This window comes from Pteropus vampyrus, unplaced genomic scaffold, assembly GCF_000151845.1.
Source record: "Pteropus vampyrus isolate Shadow unplaced genomic scaffold, Pvam_2.0 Scaffold361, whole genome shotgun sequence".
In the NCBI taxonomy this organism is placed as follows: domain Eukaryota; kingdom Metazoa; phylum Chordata; class Mammalia; order Chiroptera; family Pteropodidae; genus Pteropus; species Pteropus vampyrus.
In genome coordinates this window covers 115,891-138,334 of record NW_011889142.1, presented here as the reverse complement: position 1 = coordinate 138,334, position 22,444 = coordinate 115,891, and the positions used below count along the sequence as shown (strand labels likewise).

General features: G+C 37.9%; 1 protein-coding gene across 1 annotated transcript in view; it reads right to left on the bottom strand.

The window, feature by feature from the left end:
• Window positions 1–22,444, bottom strand: part of ZDHHC15 (zinc finger DHHC-type containing 15) — a 49,101-nt gene that overhangs the window by 17,053 nt on the left and 9,604 nt on the right. Inside the window, exons 4-9 of the mRNA XM_011379511.2 lie at window positions 15,111–15,231; window positions 12,359–12,428; window positions 10,902–10,934; window positions 10,080–10,200; window positions 2,843–2,975; window positions 1,197–1,323 (exon numbers count right to left, since the gene is read on the bottom strand). Coding sequence (XP_011377813.1) covers window positions 1,197–1,323; window positions 2,843–2,975; window positions 10,080–10,200; window positions 10,902–10,934; window positions 12,359–12,428; window positions 15,111–15,231 — 605 coding nt within the window. The remainder of the gene's footprint in view (window positions 1–1,196; window positions 1,324–2,842; window positions 2,976–10,079; window positions 10,201–10,901; window positions 10,935–12,358; window positions 12,429–15,110; window positions 15,232–22,444) is intronic.

Below are 22,444 nucleotides of genomic sequence, written 5' to 3'. Positions count from 1 at the left end.
TTATAGCTAGGATAGTAGGATACACCATGGATCTTAAATAAATGAGTTTGTAAAATGCTAACTGGTCCAGAGGAAGTATTGGGACAAGTGAAGGGGGGAGAAATATTTCCTTAATTACCACGTTACCCCAACGAAGTGTCCTCAAGTAAGTGCAGAAATTAATGCATACCTGTCTGAGGAATGAGTCTAAAGGGGGCTGCGAGAAGGCTCTTGATAAAGTTTACTCCACAGCTGGTTTAGTTGATGGTAGTTCAAGCTGCTTCACAAAATCAGCTTGATTTGTTCACAAAATGAGGACAAAAGCTCATTTCTCCTCCACTGCTTTCCCTTCATCCCCGTTGCAGGTCTAAGAATTGCCTACAGTCTCTAAATCAGTCTGTTTGTCCTTGCTTTTGGTTTTAATTTTCCCTTCGTATAACTAATATAAGCATTGCATCCCAAAATATGAAAAATGGAGACAAGAAAAACAATATGTAAGACCATTGCCCTTACCACTTATAGTATTTTGGGGATATATTTCCCTTTTGTTGTTTTTCTTCTCTACATATTTGTAAGTATTTTTTTAATTTTTATTTTTCAATTAGAGTTGACGTTTAATGTTATTTTATATTATCGTCAGGTACACAGCATAGTGGTTAGACATTTATATAATTTACGAAGCGATTCTCTCGATCAGTCTAGTGCTCACCTGGCACCTTACATAGTTACTACAATACTATTGACTATATTCCATATGCTGTACTTCGCATCCCTGTGACTGTTGACTGTGTGTGTGCGTGTGTGTGTACATATATATTCCTATATTGTAGGATGTTTAGGTTGTTTCCTAATTATTGGCTAGGAATAATGCTGTAATAAACATTTTTGCGACTAGTTTGTCTCTGTCTTCATAATAGGTTTTCAGAAATAAAATTTCTGGGACAATAGGCATGTGGATTCTTATGTGGGTTTTTTTGGATACATGTTACCAGATTCATTTATAAAACAGTGCTACTAGTTTACATTGCCAGAGAGCATGAGAATGTCTATTTATCATACCTTCAGCTCCTGATTTTTCTTTACTTAGAAATGAAAAACTTAGGGAATAGAGTTTCACATTGGACCGATTAATGCCCTCTGCATCCTATAGTCAAAATTGAATCTGCTACTTCAAGATATGGTCCAGCATCAACTCCTTTCAAGTAATAATTACCTACCTGGACCCAATAGGTATTAACCAGAACTTCTTGTTGTCTCCAAACACCTGCTGGATATTTTTGATGAAGCCAAGGTTAAACCCATTTTTCTCTGGGCCACTTGTAAACACCGGAGTACAGAAGGCCTCTAAGGCAGGGGAGGGAAATTGAAGAGGAAGAGAGCAATAAAGGGACAAATTTCAGAACCATCATGATTTTACAGTTCTCCATAACGCGACTTGGTTCTATGATACCTTTCTGCAGTGGTCGCATAGGCCCTTCATTCTCAGTTAGTGCTAAATGACTTAGTGAAAACCAAGTGAATCACTCAATACAAAGTAAGTTTGTTATTAAATACAAAGAATTGGCACTCTTTTAAAAAAAAGCAGAAGAGACACATGATGGTAGAAATAATTAAGCAGTCATGGGCATGGCGTGTATTTTGTAGTGCTGCATGCAGGAGTAAAGAACAAATTTAACAGCACTTTATTTGAAAGGGACAGTGACAGTCAAATGGTCTCCATCTTTAGAGCTGGGACCAAAGCAATAACACATAAAGAGATAGTAATGACGTTGACTTGGTTTTGAATGTTTCAGAAATGAAGGTGTTCACACTGAAGCCTACAATGTAAGAAATTGAGTTTTATGCCAGAAAAAAAAAAGTGGGTGGAATATAATCACCTTAAAGACTATGAGGAAGCGGACCAAGCTAGCACGCATTATCATTAGGCGCACATTTATCCCATTAAGCAAACTCGCTGTTGGAGTCTGGCTGCATCTGGCCATTTCCCATTCGTTCTTTGTTTTCACTCGGTTCTCATGAAGCTTTTAGTACTTTTCTACTTTGCAGCTGATCTCTAAACCAAATGTGCTAATCCGCCACCTAGCAACTAAGTGCTACATATATATTTGGTTTAGAAGGTGAGTGCAAATACTTTCTCAGCTGTTAGCATTATTAGCCAATTCGTTATAAAAGTATAGCGGCTTTTGTACTAAACTTTCCTCAAATCTATTCTAGTGAAACGTTCAACATTTTGACACTTTCTCCTCATTCCTCATGCATTGATTTGCATACGATGTAAATATGTCTTTCACCATAGATGAAACAATTATCGCACTGGAATCCGTCAGAAATATAGAGTATAGAATGGACAGACAAAATAATTCGTTTTTCGTTCTCATTTTCTAGAGACTCACCTGTTCAGTCTAAGTATCTCATTCGCACAGTCCTAGATAGCTCCTTGGTGATCGTAGATATTCAATGATTTGTTGGTTTGAATTCTTTCCCAGGACCGTTTTTGGATGTATTCAATAAATTATCTATCGATCTTTACCTCCCTCTTTTGGTGTTCCCTTCTGTACTGATTCTTTCCTTCAGTTCCTCACATGAACACCTTTTAGAAAATTTTCAAGCTGTCTATCTGAAGAGCTATAACCCAATGTGAACTATAAAGAGAAATGGTCATTTTTGGTTTTGTGTGAGGTTTCATTCACTATGGCTCTCCAGTTTGGTAAAATGTGTTTACGTTTGTCTCAGTTTGGAGGCAAGGGGATGTCACTGCAGCTAAAGTGCTTCGCTGGCAGCTTTTCTCTTCCTTGGGAACAATCCACAGGTCACTGTGATATACGTTAATACGTTTTCCCCCAGTTTTCATATCCAGTCTTACCTAAGGTGGTTTTGTTTCTGCTGACAAGCCAACAGTGGTAACCAAAGAGAACCACGAGGCTGACAAAAAACATGCAGGCCACAAAGAGGAGAAAAAGGACGTGGAACTTAGAGCGAACACTGGGCAGTTCTCCCTAGAAAAGAAATAATAAACAGAAACAAAAGATTAAAGTGGTAAGGCGTGGCTTGGCTTTCTACATCATTTAGTAACTTTTTCAAACGTATGAAAATGTCTAGCTATCTCGCTGTAATTTAGAAAATAGATTTTGTGAAATTTTACAAAATAGTTTTTTCTATTGATGACCATACCTCAGAATGGATATGCTTTCAGCCTACAAAGCCTAAACTGTATCCTTGCTTATGTGCAATTCAGTATAAAAGAGTGTATGATGTTCCAGTTAGAAAAAGGTAATGCGAAAGGAGCATACTCAGGCCATAATTGGGGTGCCGTTTTAAAACTTGTACTCCATTTAGTTTCCAAAGTATAAATCATTGGCTAGAGGTAACTTTGAGATCATATGGTTTATCCTCTTGTCTCAAGGTGGGTTATTCTGAAATACTTTATGTGTCATGTTTCCTTGGACACGTGTGTCGAAAATGTCATGGTGATGTATATAGGAGATTAAAACACATAGGTAGAATTTTAAAATACACTACCTATAAGCCATGACCTGATTTTAAAGCTACTGTAGATTGTGTGCGGTTGTTTCTTTTTATAGCTGCAATGCAATGTGCTGGTATATTACATCCTGTGAAACAGATGTTTAGACAGTAAAAACAAGCAGTATTTGACAGGCAATTTTAAAAGTAGGCAGCTAAGGATTTTTATAGTTAGCTGGGACATCTTATTCTCCATGTGGCCACAGCTTTTTAAAAAAATATATGCAGCCTTAGGCCAGAATGAATTTTCTAACGTTCCATAGCACGCACAGCATGTAACATTTTGTATTCTGAAAAGAATCTTAGAAAACTTTTCAATTTTGGAAGGAGCAGTTGCGAGAAGGACTTAATTTCCTCCTTTCTTGGGCTGATCATTGTTTTGGTGTCATGAATTGTTTCGAAATATTTCTAAATATTCTCAAGTAATAAAGTTAAAGGTGATCTCGATTGAAGTGGACCTTACATTATTATCTGGTCCTACCGTAGTTTGGAAGGATAAAGTTAAGACTGGGAAACACTTGGCAAATTTAGATAACACAGGTATTTTCTTCTCTTAGAGGAGATTTTTATTCATTTTGATGTAAGGAAATATTGGGAATCTTCTAGAGTGTATATGTTTGAAGGATGAAGATAAGGGAAAGTAAGCCAGTGAGATGGTTTCAGTTGAGGGGTGGTCTGGTTGAACTTTGCATGGGGAAAGAGCACCCCAGGAAATAGCTACCCCAGGGAACTTTTATCTGCATCTCCCTTTAAAAATAGTCCCTTCACAAAATCTTAGCCTATGCATCCAAACTGAACTTGATTGTTCTTGCTTTGTTCTGTTTTAAATTTATAGGAAAGACTCCATGTATCTCCGTAGTAGTTTTTGCCTGGCTGATTTTTTACTTTCATCATCTATACTTTTTGAGCATGTATTTTTAAAAAGTTCATGTTTATTTTAATTTTTATATTTTATGTTTAAATGGGCAATAGAAAAATGGCTTGGCAAGAGGGATTGATATGAAGTCAGTTCACACCTTGAGTAGCTAAGCCGGAGGTATTTCCCTCCTCTAATTACTCTTACAGGACTCTCTTCTGTCTGCCAAACTATATCTACTGTGTTGTCCTTTGATAAAGCACTTAATATTCTAGTTTTTTCTTAGAAGAGAGTGGTGGCCCTATGTTCAAAATTACCTTCTCAGGAGATACCCAAGCTAAAGTACTCAAAGCAATAACTACCAAAAACAGTGCAGGTGGATGCTGGTGGAATAATACTGTTATCTTGGTTCTGAAATAATTCACAGGCTCTGCGAGGAGATTCAACCCAGTATGGGAGGTATATATTACTACTTTTTTCATAAGGCAAAGATCGATTTCCTACCAAAGTAGCTACTCGTTAAATTAATATGAGAGGAGAGATATGGTTTGATGGTCTTCTGAATTCTTCATTCTAAAAGAGCTAGAGTTTCTCCATAGCAAGACTATAATGGGCAGTAAGACATTACCATGTTTAAGATCACTAGGCTTAGGGTCAAATTCAAGTTCTGACTTTGAAGCATTCAAAGACTTTGAAGCCTTCGAGACTCTAATCAAGATGGCAAAGTCGGTAAATGCTGTGCTTGCCTCTTCTCATGACCACATCAAACTACCGAGCAAACATCATTGAGAACCGCCTGAAGTCCTGAACAGAAGTCCTATAACTAAAGACACACAGAGAAGCCACATCGAAACTGGTAGGAGGGACAGAAACGTGAAAAGGGCTGGCCTCACATCCACGTGTGGCGGTTGAGAATCAGGAGGGATATTTTGGCTGTGGAGGTCCCCCCAGAGGAGCGAGAGGCCCCAGCCCCATATTGGACTCTCCATTTCAGGGTTCTACTGCCAGGAAGAGAAGTCCCCATAAATTCTGGCTGTGAAAATCAGTGGAGATTGTAGCTAAGTAGGACGGAGGGCAGCTGGAGTCCCAGACATTCCTCTTTAAGGGCCCGTGCACAGACTTACTCACAGATGGACTCGCTCACTGGGAGCTCCAGCGCTGGGGCAGCAGCTCCAAAGGTGCCAGGGACACAGAGGGAGGGACTGAGTTGTCTGGCTTCAGGGTGAGGGCTGGAGGGGCGGCTTTCTCTAGACAAAAGTGCTGGAAGAAGCCATTGTTCCTTTGTTGAGCCCTCCCCCCACCCAGCTAAAAGTGTTTTTCTCAACATCAGGAACAAGACAAGGATGTCCACTTTCATCACTTTTATTTGACATAGTAATGGAAGTCCTAGCCACAGCAATCAGACAAGAAAAAAAAATTAAAGGCATCCACACTGGAAAGGAAAAAGGAACACTGTCATTATTTGCAAGTGACATGATACCATATATAGAGAACCCTAAAGATTCCACCAAAAAAACTATTAGAACCAATAAATGAATTTAATAAAGTAGCAGGATACAAATTAATATTTAGAAATCAAATGCATTTTTATACACCAATAACAAATTATCAAAGAAAGAAATTAAGAAAACAATCCCATTTACAATTACATCAAAAAAATATCTAGGAATAAATTTAACCAAGGAGGTAAAAGACCTGTATTCAGAAAATTATAAGACACTGAAGAAAGAAACTGAAGGAGATACAAATAAATGAAAGCATATACCATGCTCATGGAAAGGTAGAATTACCGTCGTTAAAATGTTCATACTACCCAAAGCAATCTATAGATTAAATGCAATCTCTATCAAAACGCCAATGATATTTTTCACAGAACTAGAACAAATACTCCTAAAATTTATATGGAACCATAAAAGACCCTGAATAGCCATGGCAATCTTGAGAAAGAAGAATAAAGTTGGAGGTATCAAACTACCTAAATCAAACTATACTACAAGGCTACAGTAATCAAAACAGCATAGTACTGGCATAAAAGCAGACACAGAGATCAATGGAACAGAATAGAGATCCCAGAAATAAACCCATGGCTATGTGGTCAATTAATCTATGACAAAGGAAGCAAGAATATACAATGGGGTAAAGACAGTCTCTTCAACAGGTGTTGGAAAAGCTGGACTACCTTCTTCTTTTTACACCATATACAAGAATAAACTCAAAATGGATTAAAGACTTAAACGTAAGACCCGAAACCGTAATACTCCTAGAAGAAAACATAGGCAGTAAACTTTTGACATAGCTCTTAGTAATGTTTTTTCTGATATATCTCCTTGGGCAAGGGAAACAAAAAACAAATAAATAGTACTACATTAAACTAAAAAGGTTTTGCACAGCAAAGGAAACCATGTAGAAAATGAAAAGACAACCTAGTGAATGAGAGAAGATATTCGCCAATGATACATCCAATAAAGGGTTAATATCCAAAATGTATAAAGAACTTATACAACTTAATATAAAAAAAAACCCATCCAAACAATCCAATTAAAAAATGGGCAGAAGAACTGAATAGATACTTCTCCAAAGAGGAACTACAGATGGCCAACAGACATAAGAAAAGATGCTCAAGGTCACTAATCATCAGAGAAATGCAAATTAAAACCACAATGAGATGTCACCTCACACCTGGCTATCATCAATAAATCAAAGAACAAGTGTTAGCGAGGATGTGGAGAAAAGGGAACCCTCATACATTGTTGATGGGACTGCAAATTGGTGCAGCCGCTATGGAAAACAGTTCGGAGGTTCCCCAAAGAATTAAAAGTAGAACTACCTTATGATCCAGTAACAAGTCCACTAGTCCACTTCTGGGTATTTATCTGAGGAAATCTAAAACATGAATTCGAAAAGATCTATGCACCCCTATGTTTGTTGCAGCATTACTTACAATAGCCAAGGTATGGAAGCAACCTAAGTGTCCACCGATGGGCGACCAGATAAAGAAGTGGCACATATGTACAATGGGATATTACTTGGCTATAAAAAAAATCAAATCTTACCACTTGCAACAACATAGGCTGACCTAGAGGGTATTGTGCTGAATGAAATAAGTCAGACAGAGAAACACAAATACCTATGGTCTCGCTTATATTTAGAATTTAAGGAACAACAACAAAAAACATACAAAAGACTGATACATACTGAGAGCAAACTGATGTTTGCCAGATTAAAGGGGGTTGGAAGGTGGGTGAAAACGGTAAAGGGATTAAGAAGCACAAAGTGGCAGTTAGAAGATAGTCACAGGATGTGGGCTGCAGCATGGGGAATATGGTCAGTGGTGGTGTAATGGCCGTGCGTGCTGCCGGGTGGGGACTAGACTTATGGAGGACCACTGCACGGGGTACATAGATGTCTAACCGCTATGCTGAACACGTGGGACTAATATATAACGTTGTACGTCAACTGTAATTAAAAAATAGAAAAAATTAATAAAATAAAAAATCAAGGTTACGTCACCCTCCACTTAAAGAAATAAAAATAAAATACCTTCACAGAAAAAATTTTTTATAAAGAAACCTATGTGCTAGGTGATCTTGAGCAAGTCACTCAATTACCATGAGCCTCGGTTTTATCATCTTTAAATGAGACTAATAATTCCTGCTTCGTCTAGGTCATAAGGCCGTGGTGAGGACAGATAATAGATATAAAAGTGCCTTGAAAATGGTAAAGTACCACACAAATGGAAGTTGCTGCTCGTAGGGGCACGGCTAATCTCCTCCATATGTGCCTTTTAAAATACGTGGCAGTTAACTTTTCATTTTAAGGTAGGCTTAATTTACACAGGAAAGTCACGTCTAAACCACACCAAAGTGCTCTCTGGCTGGAGAGACTGCAAAGCAGCGTTTCTCTGAACTGGCAATGTCCTTTTGAACATGAGGGCAAGCCAGGACGGCTTTCATCACCTCTCTGTCAGGTATGAGCTAATATATTGTGGAAGAAAAATGAGGGTGTAGGAAAGGACAAGGCTATGTTCACCCCTAATATTGCTTGTGAATGCTGAGAAATTTCTGGTAATTGATTCGTATCTAAATATTATCTTTCAAGAGTGAAAAATGCATGTGGCACCTGGCTGGCATTGTGATATTTGATTATTGGCCGACTAGGAGGGCCGAAGGCAAAGCGTGTGACATGCGACATCGTTTGCCCTGTTGTAAGAGTAAAGGCTGGTTTTTAAGTGGTAGCCCGCTGTGTTTAGGCCCAAGTGAGCTCTGCAGCGAAGACGGAGGCTGACGCTTCCCTCGCTGAACTGGATGCCATAGATTTTCTTTACTTTCAGGGAAGTAGTTCAGTGTGTGGCTAAAATGTCAAACAGGTCATAGAAACCTGAGCAGTAGAGACTCTGTACTGTGGAAAGGGCCCAAGAAGAAACACCAAGATGGCGACACATTTTGTATTTGGCGAAGATTGATAAGAAAACTTCATTTCTGCTTATCTTTTTGTACCTCTTAGTTGAAGATTTTGATATCCATCATATAATTTCTGATTCTTACAATTATTAAATATCTGAATTGATCAAGTGAGTTGAAGCGAGAATGGAAAACACATATCACTATAATGTTCTATACCAGCAGGGGTCAAATCACTTAACGATTTATTCTCGGCTATTTAGATTCTCACTGTCTTTCCTGTCTCCTTTTTTCTTCCAGTTTATTATAATCTGTATTCTGGTCGCAGGCTTCACATTCTTACTCCGCTGCTTTACCTCTCCACCTGAGGCGAGATATTCTTGTTATACAGGTTACTGTGCACTTACTAAAGTAATAACAAGTAGCCCTGCCCGCATCTGTCTTGCTGTTCAGGTTCAGTTTGGACAACTCTTCTCAAGGAAAGTTATGATGTCTTAGTAACTATACTGGAGTCGTGTGGAGGGAATGTCTTCTGGAGTCCATTGGCATGAAACAAAGCAGAACAACGTATTTCACTGTACTGCTGCCAGACCCTGCACACAAATGTAAACTGAAAATCTGCCTTCGACTCTTTGGAAATAGATGAGATATGGTTGATATCATCACGTGTAAGAAAGATGAAAGCAGGATTTTTTTAAGGTTTGGTTCTAATTGTCAGAATGCTGTTTTGAAAAGTAAAGTACTTTCAACATCTGTTTCATTTGATTCTGGCAGTGAGCCAGTGCAGCAGGTAACAGAGCCAGTATTAGAATCACACAAAGTTCAGATAAGACGCTTCGTTTTGCTCACATGTGATCATAAGTCAGTGTGTCTTTCCGTCCAGTAGGAATTTGGCAACTGTCCTTTGCATGAGGAATTAGAAAGTGTTTTCTAACCGTGAGGGAGTACTTTGTTACCCTTTCTGAGGAAACTAGGGATTCAGAATTACTTTCAACATTTTTCAAATCTATAATTGGTTAAGATGTGAATTTCTAAACTTGACTAGAGAAGTACATTGTAAAAAAATCAGTAAGAGTTAAGGGTTCCTGAAGGCCTTTAAAATATTCTCACGTATGACAGAAACTTGTTTAACAGGAATCTTTAAATAACAGCCTCCTGAATCAGAATATTCAACACGAGAAACTTGCTTTTGGTGTGTTCTGTCCTGGTTACTTAAGTACTAGCTATGTCAAAATGTAAAAAAACATAAGGTGAACGATGTCACAGACAGGAATAGACGCGTGTTTGTCTGGGGGTGGGAACCTTCAGGATTTTTAACTTACTCTCCAGTATTTGATGAAATAGCTGAAGGCCGTTGTAGCAATGTACAGGCAGTAGAGAACAGAGTAAGCTAAGAACTGAAGGAAAAATTTATAGTTGGAAAATCCAATGCAGTTATTAACCCTAAAAAAAAAAAAGAAAGAAAAACTAGTTTGAAATCAGGACGCATTTATTGAGAGCACACTGATACAGAAGTGAGCTAAGCAATGGGAGTATGTCACTCCTGCTGTTTCGTTACGTGTCGTGCAGGAACTCGGGGGAAATCAAAGTCCCTTAACAGGTACAAACTGGAAAAACAGATTCATGTCTCACTTGTTCCTCCTTTCATTTTCAGACACACTGACACCTGGTCTACCTAATAGTTCTGGACTGATTCATGACACACCCAAGCGAACCTGAGTCTCTCATGCTGAAAAGCTATTACACTTTGTGCAGCTGAGTGCAGCTGCACTTAGGACAGTGCGGCTTGTTTGCGTCGGAGTTAGATGATTTCAGACTGGTTCTCTAGGTCAGATCTATATAAAGTTTGGAGAATTGCCAAAGTTAACAACCTAGAGTATTTCAAACATCAAGGCAGCAAAAAACAGAACCGATGATGTAATACGAAAGAGGAGACCATTAGCTTTGTGACCCCAAAAATTCACTGCCATGCCTGTGGTGGTATATTATTCTTGCTTTAAAATCTTAAGCCTCCCACGCCCCTTACACAAATGCAAAGCCCAGTGAAGAGCAGAAACAGGCATGTTACAACTACGCTTAAGAAAGTAGGCGTATTGAGCAACTTTGACCCTTTTAGAGGAGAAAATTGAGTCAAAGGGACTTACCAAGGGCAGTGATGGTCCATTTTTAATACACACCTAAAAAGGGAGCAAAATACAGTGTGATAAGTGGGGCTATGGATATGAAGCAGCACGTCATACTTGAACTCCAGGTCTCAGCAGTTACTTTCACATGGAACTAGCCCACTCATCCCTACATTTCCACTGTAGCTGCTCTGTGTCCCCAGTTAGTCCGAGCACAAACCAAGCATGGCGGTTTATAGGGTCAGGCTGGATCACACCTTTCTAGTTTTTGAAAGGGGTTGGGAACTCTAGGATATTGATCCAGTTTTTCAAAGGGGCTGGGAACTCTAGGATATTGATCCAGAGCAAAGGTCCAAGATAACACCCCTCACCTTGCTCAATACTCAGTTTGATAAAAGTGCAGAAGAAAACATGGCTACATTCTCTGTTTCATTCAAGGGTAAGAGAAAGATAGGTGGAACAAGCACCCAAGAAAAAAGACACGAATGCTATGTTTAGTAGCATAAAAACGGGGTTTTACAAAGCTGGAGCACCTTGAGGCCCAAAACAAAGTAGTATTGACTTATAACACAAAATATAAAATGACTATCCATACCTACATACCGATGTAAATAAACGATTGGATAAATAAATAAATGAGAGAGAAGAGACAAATCTCCCATGCAGAAGAATTCAAAATAATTTCTTTAGATTCTCTGCCTTCGAAGAAGGGGGACACAAGCACTCACCCCTTTAGGCGCGTGCCGCACATAGTGACTCCCTTCCAAAAGCTACTCCAGCCAGATGGTCAAGATTAACGTCGCAGCCGTAAGTCATGTTCACAGTACATACCCTTGATATGACATCATGAGAATGACACTTCGCCGCTATGGGCTTCCTCCCCAAAACACATTACCCAAGTCTGACCATGAGAAAAATGTCAGGAAAACCCCATTCCAAGTGTATTCTACAAAAGGCTTCAACATTAATCCTAAAAGCTGTCCAGGTTATCAAAAAAAGTAAAGTCTGAGAAACTGTCACAACTAAGAGGAGCATAAGAAGACATGACAACTGAGTGTAATTTGGTATCCTGGATGGAATCGTGGAACAGTCAAAAACAGTAGGGAACCGAGGAAATCTACATGTGGATTCCGGTTTAAAATAATGTATCAATATTGGTTCATTAATTCTAACAAATGTACCATATTAATATAAGATGTTAATAATAGGGGAAGCTGTGGGACGTCTGAGAACTATCTTCACGATACATCTAAAACTGTTCTAAAGTATAACTTTTAAAAAAAGGTATTTTATTTTTCTTTCCTATCTTTAGAATAGTTGGAATAATCCTCCCTGTGAGAGTGTTCAGCGCGTGCTCATCATGATCAAAAGGAAATGCTCTTATCTAGGCATGGTTACGTGTTAAAATCAGTCATATTGTTGTCTAGACAACCATCAATGGCCAAGCTCAGTCCAGGGGAAACACAGCTGTCACTTACATGGCACAGACAGAGCAGTGGTGGCAGCGATCTGGCTTAATCAAATGGCACCGGTCACAGAATCTAACAGCTATAGGAAAAATAAGGTGGTTAGCACCGGTTATGGTTCAATGTGACATCATATATTTTCCTAGCCTATCTGAATGGCTTGCTATACACTGATGACAAGTAGTCAAACTCGTCTTATTTCAAGTTATCAAGCAAAAGGAAGACTGCGTGTGGGAACTGCGGCATGTGCTTTTTCCCTGTCAGATCGATCTTGACAGCATCTTTTGGGAGATGAAGGTAAGGGGAAAAGTTTTCATATCTGGATATCTAATCATACGATTCTGTATTATCAAACAAAATACACTGTCAACTGCTTGAGTGATCTCGGGAAGATCATTTAGCCTCTGTTTGCTCCAACTTTCCCACCTGAAAACTCGGATTCATAGTTTATTTTTTCTATCCAGAGGCTGGATTGTGTGAGGTGGATAAAAGTAAAGCACGGTAAATAAAGTGGTTCTTAGAATCACAATTTGGAGAACAGAAGAGATATTCTAGTTCAAGTCACCATTTCGCAAATGAAGACCTGAGCCGTATGAAGTGACTTATACAAAGTCACACAGCGAGTGAGTGGCAGGGCCGTGACCAGTACGGTTAGTTCAGGGTTCTCTTCACTCTGTAAGTCTGATACGAAAGATCATTTCTCCCTCCTTCTCTCCCTCCCTGCCTCCTTCTTCCCTTCTTTTATTTAAGAATTTATTTAAAAATTTAAAACAAAGGCATTTTTGAATTAAAAAAATTGTTTTCAATTACAGTTGACATACAATATTGTTAGTTTTAGGTGTCTAATCACGACATAGTGATTAGACATTTATATAACTTATGAAGTGATCCTCTGGATAAATCTAGCCCCCACTTGACACCATACATAGTTATCACAGTATTATTGACTAGATTCCCTACACCATACTTTACATCCCCATGACGATTTTGTAACTGCCAGTTTGTACTCTTTAAGTACTTTAAAATATTTTGCCCGGCCTCCTCCTGTCCGGCAACCATAAAAATGTTCTCTGTATCTATGAGTCTATTTCTGTTTTGTTTGTTTATTTTATTTCACTTAGTGTAATACCCTCCAGGTCCATCCACGTTGTCGCAAATGGCAAGATTTCTTTCTTTTTTATGGCTGCGTAATAGTCCATCGTGTGTGTGTGCGTGTGTGTGCGCGTGCGCGTGCGCCACATCTTCTTTATCCATTCATCTATTAATGTACATTTTGGTTGCTTCCGAATCTTGGCTACTGTAAACAAAGCTGCAGAGCACATAGGGGTGCATGTGTCTTGTCAAAAAGGCATGTTCCTTTCCTTTTCATCTCCTCTGTGTTTTTGGAGTATGACTGTTTAATGAGATTAAGTTTAATGACTAAAATTATGAGTAATTAGAGCAAATATAGTCATTCCATCTAAATTGTACATGAGGCACATATAACTGATTCAATGTAATGCTAATTCGGCAGAGTCTGTGTTCATTTCTAGCAGTCAGGGGGAGGGCGGTGACCAAAGTATGAGTACAGTTGAGGCAAGGAGGGAGGGGGTGCATGCACGTTTGAGTCCTTCAGCATGTCGTTAAAGATATGGCCAATGTCACCGCACAGTTTAAGCCAGCACCTCTCACTTAGAGATGATTAGCAATAGCTGCCTGATTATTCATTCCGCTCTCATTCTTGCAGCCCTACAAGGCTTTCTCTACAGAATAGCTAGGTAGTCTGTTAAAAGGTAAATCAGATCATATCATTCTCCACTTAAAGCCTTCGATACATTTCTAACACCCTTAGAATAACAACCAAACTCCTTACTTCGGCCCGCATCGTCTGCCTTCTGCCTGCCTCTTCAACCTGAACTTGGACCAGTCTCGACCTACGATGCTCCAGCCACAGTGGTTGTCTATCTGCTCTTATACAACAAGCTTGCTCCTGTCCCGGGGCCTTTTGTACTTGCAGTTCCTCTTTATTATTCCGGTCTCAGACCAAATGACATTTCTTCAGAGAAGCCTTCTCTATTACTCTGTGTTGTGGCGACTACAAACGAATGCTTCAAGAGTCCGGGGAATAGTAAGTAGTGAATAGTAAGCAGCCAGTTGGAGACTGGATATCTAATCCATACTGTATGAATCCATTTATGTAAAATTCTAGAGCAGGTAAAAGTAATCTATGGTGGAGAAATAGCAGAATAGTGGTCGTCTTTGATGGCGGTGGTGGGATTTACTGGGAAGGAGCATGTGAGAAATTTCTGGCATGTGGAAATGTTTCCAGAGGTTTTGCTGACACAGGTGTGTACATCTGCGGAAACACTGAATGGTACACTTAAGATTTGTGCGTGTTTTTATATGTGTATTTCACCCAGAAAATAACGGTAAAACATTTAGGTGGATATGTACTGATATCTGCTACTTCCTTTAAAACGCACCAAAAAATAAGATTGCCGTGTGGACGATGGATAGAGGGGCGGATTTGTGGACAAATGTGTGATACAGCAAAATAGTAAAATGTTAGTGGTAGGCTGTAGTGGCAGCTATACAGATGTTTAGTGTACAATTCTCCCATCTTGGATCTATGTTTGAAAATTTTTATAAGAAAATGTTCAGAAAAAACTCTCTAGTGTTTTCCAGAAGAGAGGAGAAAAAAGGGTCTAGGCTGAGGATATATATGACCCAGGCTTTCTGAGAGCCTTGCTAATCTAGCTGTCCATTTGACTTGAGATGAACTGACCTCCACTCCCGGTTCTCGTGTACACTGGTAGCTTCTTGGCCATATCAACAAGCATCTGCTTTTGGACCTCAGGTCTCTCTTCATTTTCATAGCGTTCTTTGTCTGTATAGGACAAGTGGAACTGGAAGCAGAAGTCAGAAGCAAGACTTTATTTTCCAAGGGTGACAGGAAAAAATTAAAAACAAAAACAATAGTTATGGAGAAGAAAATATTTGTTATCTACCCTTGAAAGCCGGGTACCTATTTGGCTTATAACTTTCTCTGGATAATTATCTCAATGATCTCATCTGACTTTTATCTCTATCTTCATAACTCCGTGTGATGGGTGGTACTGTTTTATAAATAAAATAAAACTTAGATTAAGTACCTCGAGCATTGTTACATTTCACTCAACTAAGAGTAGCAAAGCTAAGCCCCAAACCCAGTTCACCTTACTCCAAACTCATGCCCTCCCGCCTCCATCATACCACAATATGATGTTGCATTCAGATGTGGACACCTTGCTGCCAGGACCCTGTCAATGATTAACTAGCTTGTTATTAAGTTGTGAGTATTTTTCATAGGTGACATTCTTGGAGAATCCGGATGAGACTGCTTGCAACATTATCTGCATGTCCTAATCTGGCAAATGAGTAAAAATTTGGATTTTCTTGCTATTTCAGAAATGTTTGGGCTGGTATGGCGCTTATTGCCATGTTTGTGCCATACTTTGCTAATCTTGCAAAAGATGCCAACCATTTTCCAAAGTAATACAGACTCGAAAGCTTTCTTCTGTCTGGGCCAAAGCGTAGGCAGAGGTGAAAAAGAGAAGGATCTGTGTTCAGATGTTCTGCCTTTACACCTCATCTCTGCCACTTAATAGTTAAAAAATTACTTTTGAAAATCAGACACTCTCAATCTAAGTTTCTTATCTATAAAATAGAGGCAATAATACTAACTTCACGAGTTAGTGCAAAAGTGCTAGATAGTAACAAGTAATTACAAGTCCAGTTTCTTAAGTCATTAAAAATATTTGATATTGCCCATATTTTTAATTTCAACCATTCTAGAAAGTGTGAAGTGGTATCTTACTGTGATTTTAATTCACACTCCGCTTTTCATAAATTTATTGGCCATTCGAGTATCTTCTTGTGAAATGCCTATTCGAGCCTTTTGTCCACTAAAACAGAACGAGGTTGTTTGTCTTTTGTGTATTGATTTGTAGGAATTCTTTATATATTTTGGACGCCAGTCCTTTGCTGAGTATTTTCTACCAGTCTGTGGCTTTTCTTTTTACTTCCTTTATGGAAGCATTTTGATGAACAGAAGATCTTGGTGGGAGTGTAAATTTACAGAGCCACTTTAGAAAACTGTTTGGCATTATGTACTTAAGCTAAATATGTGCCCGTCCTATGACTCAGCGATTCCATTCCTAATTATATACCCAAGAGAAATCGGTGTGTGCGTGTGCGTGCGTACCGAAAGACATGTATAATGTTCATAGCAGCTTTGTTCATAATAGAAAAAAATAGTAACAACCCAAGTGTCCTTCAATTGATGAATGGATAAACCAACTGTGATAAAAGGGAATAGCTAATAGCCGTAAAAGGGAATGAACAAATGAAAGATATGTCAACATGAATGAATCTGGAAAACGTATTGAGTGAAAGGCTTACAGGAAATAGTGCAAACTATGATTCTTCCGTCGGGAGGGTCAAAAATAGGCAAAGCTAATCTATGGTGATGGAAGTCAGATTAGGGGTTACCTCCGAGAGGAGGTCGATTGGGAAGGGGCATACAGGAGATTTCTGAGGTGTTAGAAATGCTCAAAATCTTAACCTGGATGACGATTATAAGAGTGTATAAATAGGTAAAAATTCATCGAATTATATTCTTTACAGCTTTATTCTTGGATTAGAGTATGTATGTTATACATCAATAAAGTAATAAAACTAATAATAAAATACTTAAGATAACTTAAATGTATGTAACTTTAAAAATTGGAAATCAGTAAAATCACTCTATTTTTAAGAAACATACCTAGCGGTGCATCTTTGTGGTGTCATGCCACCCTTCAGTAGAATGAGAACTGAGTTCTGCCCGGGGCATGCAGAGATGTGTAGGGGCACTTTGGGTTATTAGGAGAAACGTGGTGCGCTATGGTCGTTTAGTGGGTGGGAGCCCAGGGTGCTAAGGGTTCTGTGATGAACTGGACAGATGCACACAACTAAGAATTTTCCCAACCGAAAGACTATAAATCAATGTTATAAAATAGTTAACTAAATAACGCAAATTTAATATAAAACTTTTTTTTTCTTAAATAAAATTATACCGACTGACTCAAAAAAATGAAGTTTTTAACAATTCTTTTTAATTCTGGTAATTAAAAGTAGCACATCGGGGCAGCCCTTTAATTTGGGGGATGTCTTTGGGAATATAACTTCTTGTGGTACACTGTACTTGCTTGAAAGGGAGAGGCAGAGTTGTTACTGCTTGTATGTGATGAAAACTTTGCGGTTATTCAAGAAATTGGCTTTGGTTTGGGATAGGATGCCATGCCTGGATACCCAATTTCTGGCACTAATTAAGCCTTTTCGAGGATTAGAGTGCAATGAGTCAGTAAATGCATGTTGGATGGGACAATAAGTGATAGATTGGGATATACTTGGTATTAGATAAATCGATATTGTGGCTATTAAATAAGCCCCAAAGACTCACCTTTTCTTTTGACCAATTAAAAATGATGAAGATGTGGTCTTAAACATTACACATTTGCTGCGCTTGTCTAAATCCTGTCATCACCTCACCCAGTTTAGGCCTACACAGTTCTCACCCGCTCATTCTTTCTACTGGCCTACAAGCTTCATAAATAGTGTGAAGGGGACAATTATTTTTATGAAGTTAAAATTCATATAACATAAAATTCCATTTGAAAGTACACATTTGATAGTGTACAATTCAGTTGCATTTAGTACATTCATAGGGCTGTGCAACCATCACCACTATCTAGTTTCAGAATATTTTCAGTGCCCCGAAAGGAAACCCCATATGCACTAGGCAGTTATTCCCTATTCTCTGCATCCCCAGACCCTGGAACCACTAATCTACTTCCTCTCTCATTGGATTTTCCTTTCCGGATATTTCATATAAGTAGAATCAAACAATATGGGCCTTTGGTGTCTGGTGTCTTTCAATTAGCATTGTATTTGTAAGGTTCGTCCCTGTTGTAGCGTGTATCAGTAACACATTCCTTTTTATGGCTGAATAACATTCCATTGTGTGGACATACTACGCTTGATTTATTCATTTTATTCATGTATAATATGGGTGCTTTTAAACTTTTTGGTTATAGTAATAATGCTTTATAAACAGTTGTTTCTAACCATTTGTTCAAATGCCTGTTTTCAATTCTTTTGAGTATATACCTAGGAGAAGACTTGCTGAATCATATGGTAATTCTATGTTTAACATTATGAGGAACCACAAAACTGTTTTTTACACCAGCTACACCATTTCACATTCCCAGTAGCAATGTCTGAGGATTCAGGATTCTAAGCATCCAAACCAACACTTGTTATTTTCCACTTTCCTTTTTCCTTCCTCCCTCCCTCCCTCCCTCCCTCCCTCCCTTCCTTCCTGTCTATCTGTCTGTCTCTTTCTTTCTCTTTCTCTCTCCCTGCCTCCCTCCCTGGCTCCTTATCTGTCTTTCCCTCCCTCCTTATCCATCTTTCTCTCTCTCCCCACACTCTCTCCCTCTTTCTCCCACCCTCCTTCCTTCCTTTCTTTTCAATCATATTGAGTGTGAAGTGGTATCTCATTGTGGTCTCGATTTGCATTTCTGTTGACTAATCTTTTCATGGGCTTGTTTTCATGTGCTTTAAATAGACATTTAAAGAAATGTCTGTTTAAGTCATTTGGCCATTTTTAATTGGGTTGTTTGTCTTTCTGTTGTTGAGTTTTAAGAATTTTCATATATTCTGGATACTTGGCATTTATGAGATATATGATTTGCAAATATTTTCTCCCATTGTTTGGGTGGTCTTCTCACTTTCTTAATAGTTTTGTTTGATGCACAAAAGTTTTAAATTGTGATAAAGTCTAATTTATCTAATTTTTCTTTAGTTTCCTGTGCTGATGGTGTCCCATCTAAACCATTGACAAATGCAAGGTCATGAAGATGTTTCCCTATGTTTTCTTTTAAGAGTTTAAAAGGTTAAGGTCTTACATTTTGGTCTTGATCCATTTTTTCTTGTGATAAATATACACAACAACATTCAACCATTTAAACTGTTTTTAAGTACACAGTTCAGTGGCTTTAAGTACATTCACATTGTTGTGTAACCATCACCACCATCCATCTTCAGTCCTTTTTCATCTTTCTAAACTGAAATTCCATACTCTCCATCACCACTTCCCACCAGCTCCTAGCAACCACCATATTACTTTCTGTCCCTGTGAATTTGACTACTCTAAGTACTTCCCATGAGTGCAGTTATACAGTATTTGTCTTTTTATGACTGGCTTATTTCACTTAGCATAAAGTTCTCAAAGTCCATCCCTGCTGTAACATGTGTCAGAATGTCCTTCCTTTTTAAAGCTGAATAATATTCCATGGTATGTACATATCGTGTTTTGTTTACCCATTCATCTATCTGTTGATGATGACTTGAGTTTTTTCCACCTTTGGCTATTGTGAATAATTTATGAACAAATGTTGAATAATTGTGTACAGACGTCTTTTTGATATCCTGCTTTTAATTCTTTGGGGTATGTACTTAGAAGTGGAATTGCTGGATCACGTGGTAGTCCTATTTTTAACTATTTGAGGAACTATCATGCTATTTTCACAGCAACTGAACCATTATATATTCCCACCATCACACAAGGGTTCCAATTTTCCATACCCTTGCCAATACTTGCTATTTTCCACATTAAAAAAAAATAGTACATGGAAACTGAGGTGTTCATCGATTGACGATTGGGTAAAGAAGCCGTGGTACATATATATATGCAATGGAATGTGACTCAGCCATAAGAAGAGATGAAACACTGCCATTTGTGACAACACGGATACATCTTGAGATAATCATGTGAAGTGAAATAAGCCAGACAGGAAAAGTTGAGAATGATATGATTTCACTCATATGTAGGATATAAAACTGAAAGCAACAAACGAACAAGACAAACAAAAACTCAGAGAGAGACAACAGTTTAGTGGTTACCAGGGGAAGGGAGAGAGGGCAGGTAGAGTAAGGTGGTCAAATATGTGGTGATGGAAGGAAATTTAACTTGGGGTGGTGAACACACAATGCAATATACATATGATATATTATTGAATTGTACACTTGAAACCTATATAATTTTATTAACCAATGTCACCCCAATAAATTTAATTAAAAAAATAGTTACCTACGTTAAAACTAAAAAAAAAGTAACCATCCTAATGGATACGAAGTGGTATTTCATTGTAGTTTTGACATGTATTTCCCCAATGATTAATGATGTCGAGTATTTTTTCATATCTTTGTTGGTCATATGTTCATCTTCTTTAAAAAAATGTCTATTCAAGTCCTTCACCCATTTTAAAAATCAGGTTGTTGGGGTTTTTTCCTTGTAGAGTTACAATAGTTCTTTTACATTCTGAACATTTAACCCCTTGCCAGATATATCATTTGTGAATATTTTCTCCCATTCTATATGTTGCCTTTTCACTCTGTTGGTTGTGTTTTGATGTCCAGAAGTTTTAAATTTTGAAGTAGTGCAATTATCTATTTTCAATTCTGTTTTGGTGTCAAATCCAAGAAATACTTGCCAAATTCAATGTCATAAACCTTATCTCCTATGTTTTCTTCTAAGGGTTTTATAGTTTTGGCTTTTTAGGTTTAGGTCTTTAATCCATTTGAGTTTACTTTTGTCTATGGTGTAAGGTAAGGGTCCACCTTCATTATTTCGCATACGCATAATCAGTTTTCCCAGCACCATTTGTTGGAAAGACTGTTTTCCCCATTGAGTGGCCTTGGTACTCTATTCAAAAAATCCTCTGACCATATGTGTGAGGGTTTCTTTCTTGGCAATTTCTTCCATTAGTCTCTGTGTCTGTACCACATTGTTTCGATTACTGTAGCTTTGCAGTAAGTTTAGACATGTGGAAGTGTGACACCTCTAACTTTGTCTTTTCCAAGATTGTTTCGGCTACTTGGGGTTTCTAGAGATTCCATATGATTTTTAGGATGGAATCTTTCTATTTATGAAAAAAACATCACTGGGATTTTGACAGAGATTAGAACGAATCTGTAAACTACTTTGGGTAGTAATGACATCTTTAACATTATCTTTTCCAATTCATGAAATTGGGACATATTTACAGTTATTTGTTTCTAATTGTATTTGGAAATTTTTTTTAGTTTTTAGTGTACAAGATTTTCACCCTCTTAGTTAAGTTAATTCTTAAGTATTTTATTTTTTCATGCTATTTTATTTTTTTGAGGTGAAGTTTTAGTTAAAAATTATATTTCTCCAATAGATATATATGCTTTTACGTGTTATCTATTTCTTTTTGTTTGTTTTTTTTTCAATAACAATAGACATCGAATATTATATTAGTTTCAGGTGTATAGTATAGTGGTTAGACAATTCTGTAGCTTACAAAATGATCCCCCCCAATTATAAACTGAAAATGATCGATTTAACCGTTGTAGCTTTTTTCCTAAAAGTGGTCTTCCAGAGTCTCACCGAGTTCTAAAATAATACAGTTTTGTAGAATTGAACAAGACGAGGTTTCAGAATCCAAGTGGGTTCTCATTTCTCTAATTATATTACCACTGCATGTAGTGCTTTCCTAGTTTTCAATATATCTATCCATGGCTGGTGAATTCAAGAACTCTTTCAATAGACAATCCTACCCTTCATTTACCTTTATCCCTAAGTCCTTTTTAAAGATTACCCTGAATCTCTCTTTTGTAATGGAAAGTTTTTTGTTCCTCTTTTTGCCCTCTTCTCGGCCTTTTTGGCATATCCGCTTTCCTCTCTTTTTAGCCTTTATGAAGTAACCAGTATTCTTACCTTCTGGTTTGGCTGTTGTGGCAGTGTAAAAATAGACTTCCAGTAGGTCCAGGTAAAGAACACAAAGATGGCATGGTAGAATATGAGGTAGATAACTGAAATTTAAGAAAAAAAAAGTATTTACACTGTCTTTTTGTCCATTTCTAAGAGTTCAGAAAGACATAGATCTCAACAAGAAATGTCTATTTTGTTTTCCTATTACCAAGTATTTTTGTATTACTATGAAATATTAATTCTTACTTTGTCCCACACAGTGACAGAAACAATTTATAATGCCAAATTTTAAACCCAAA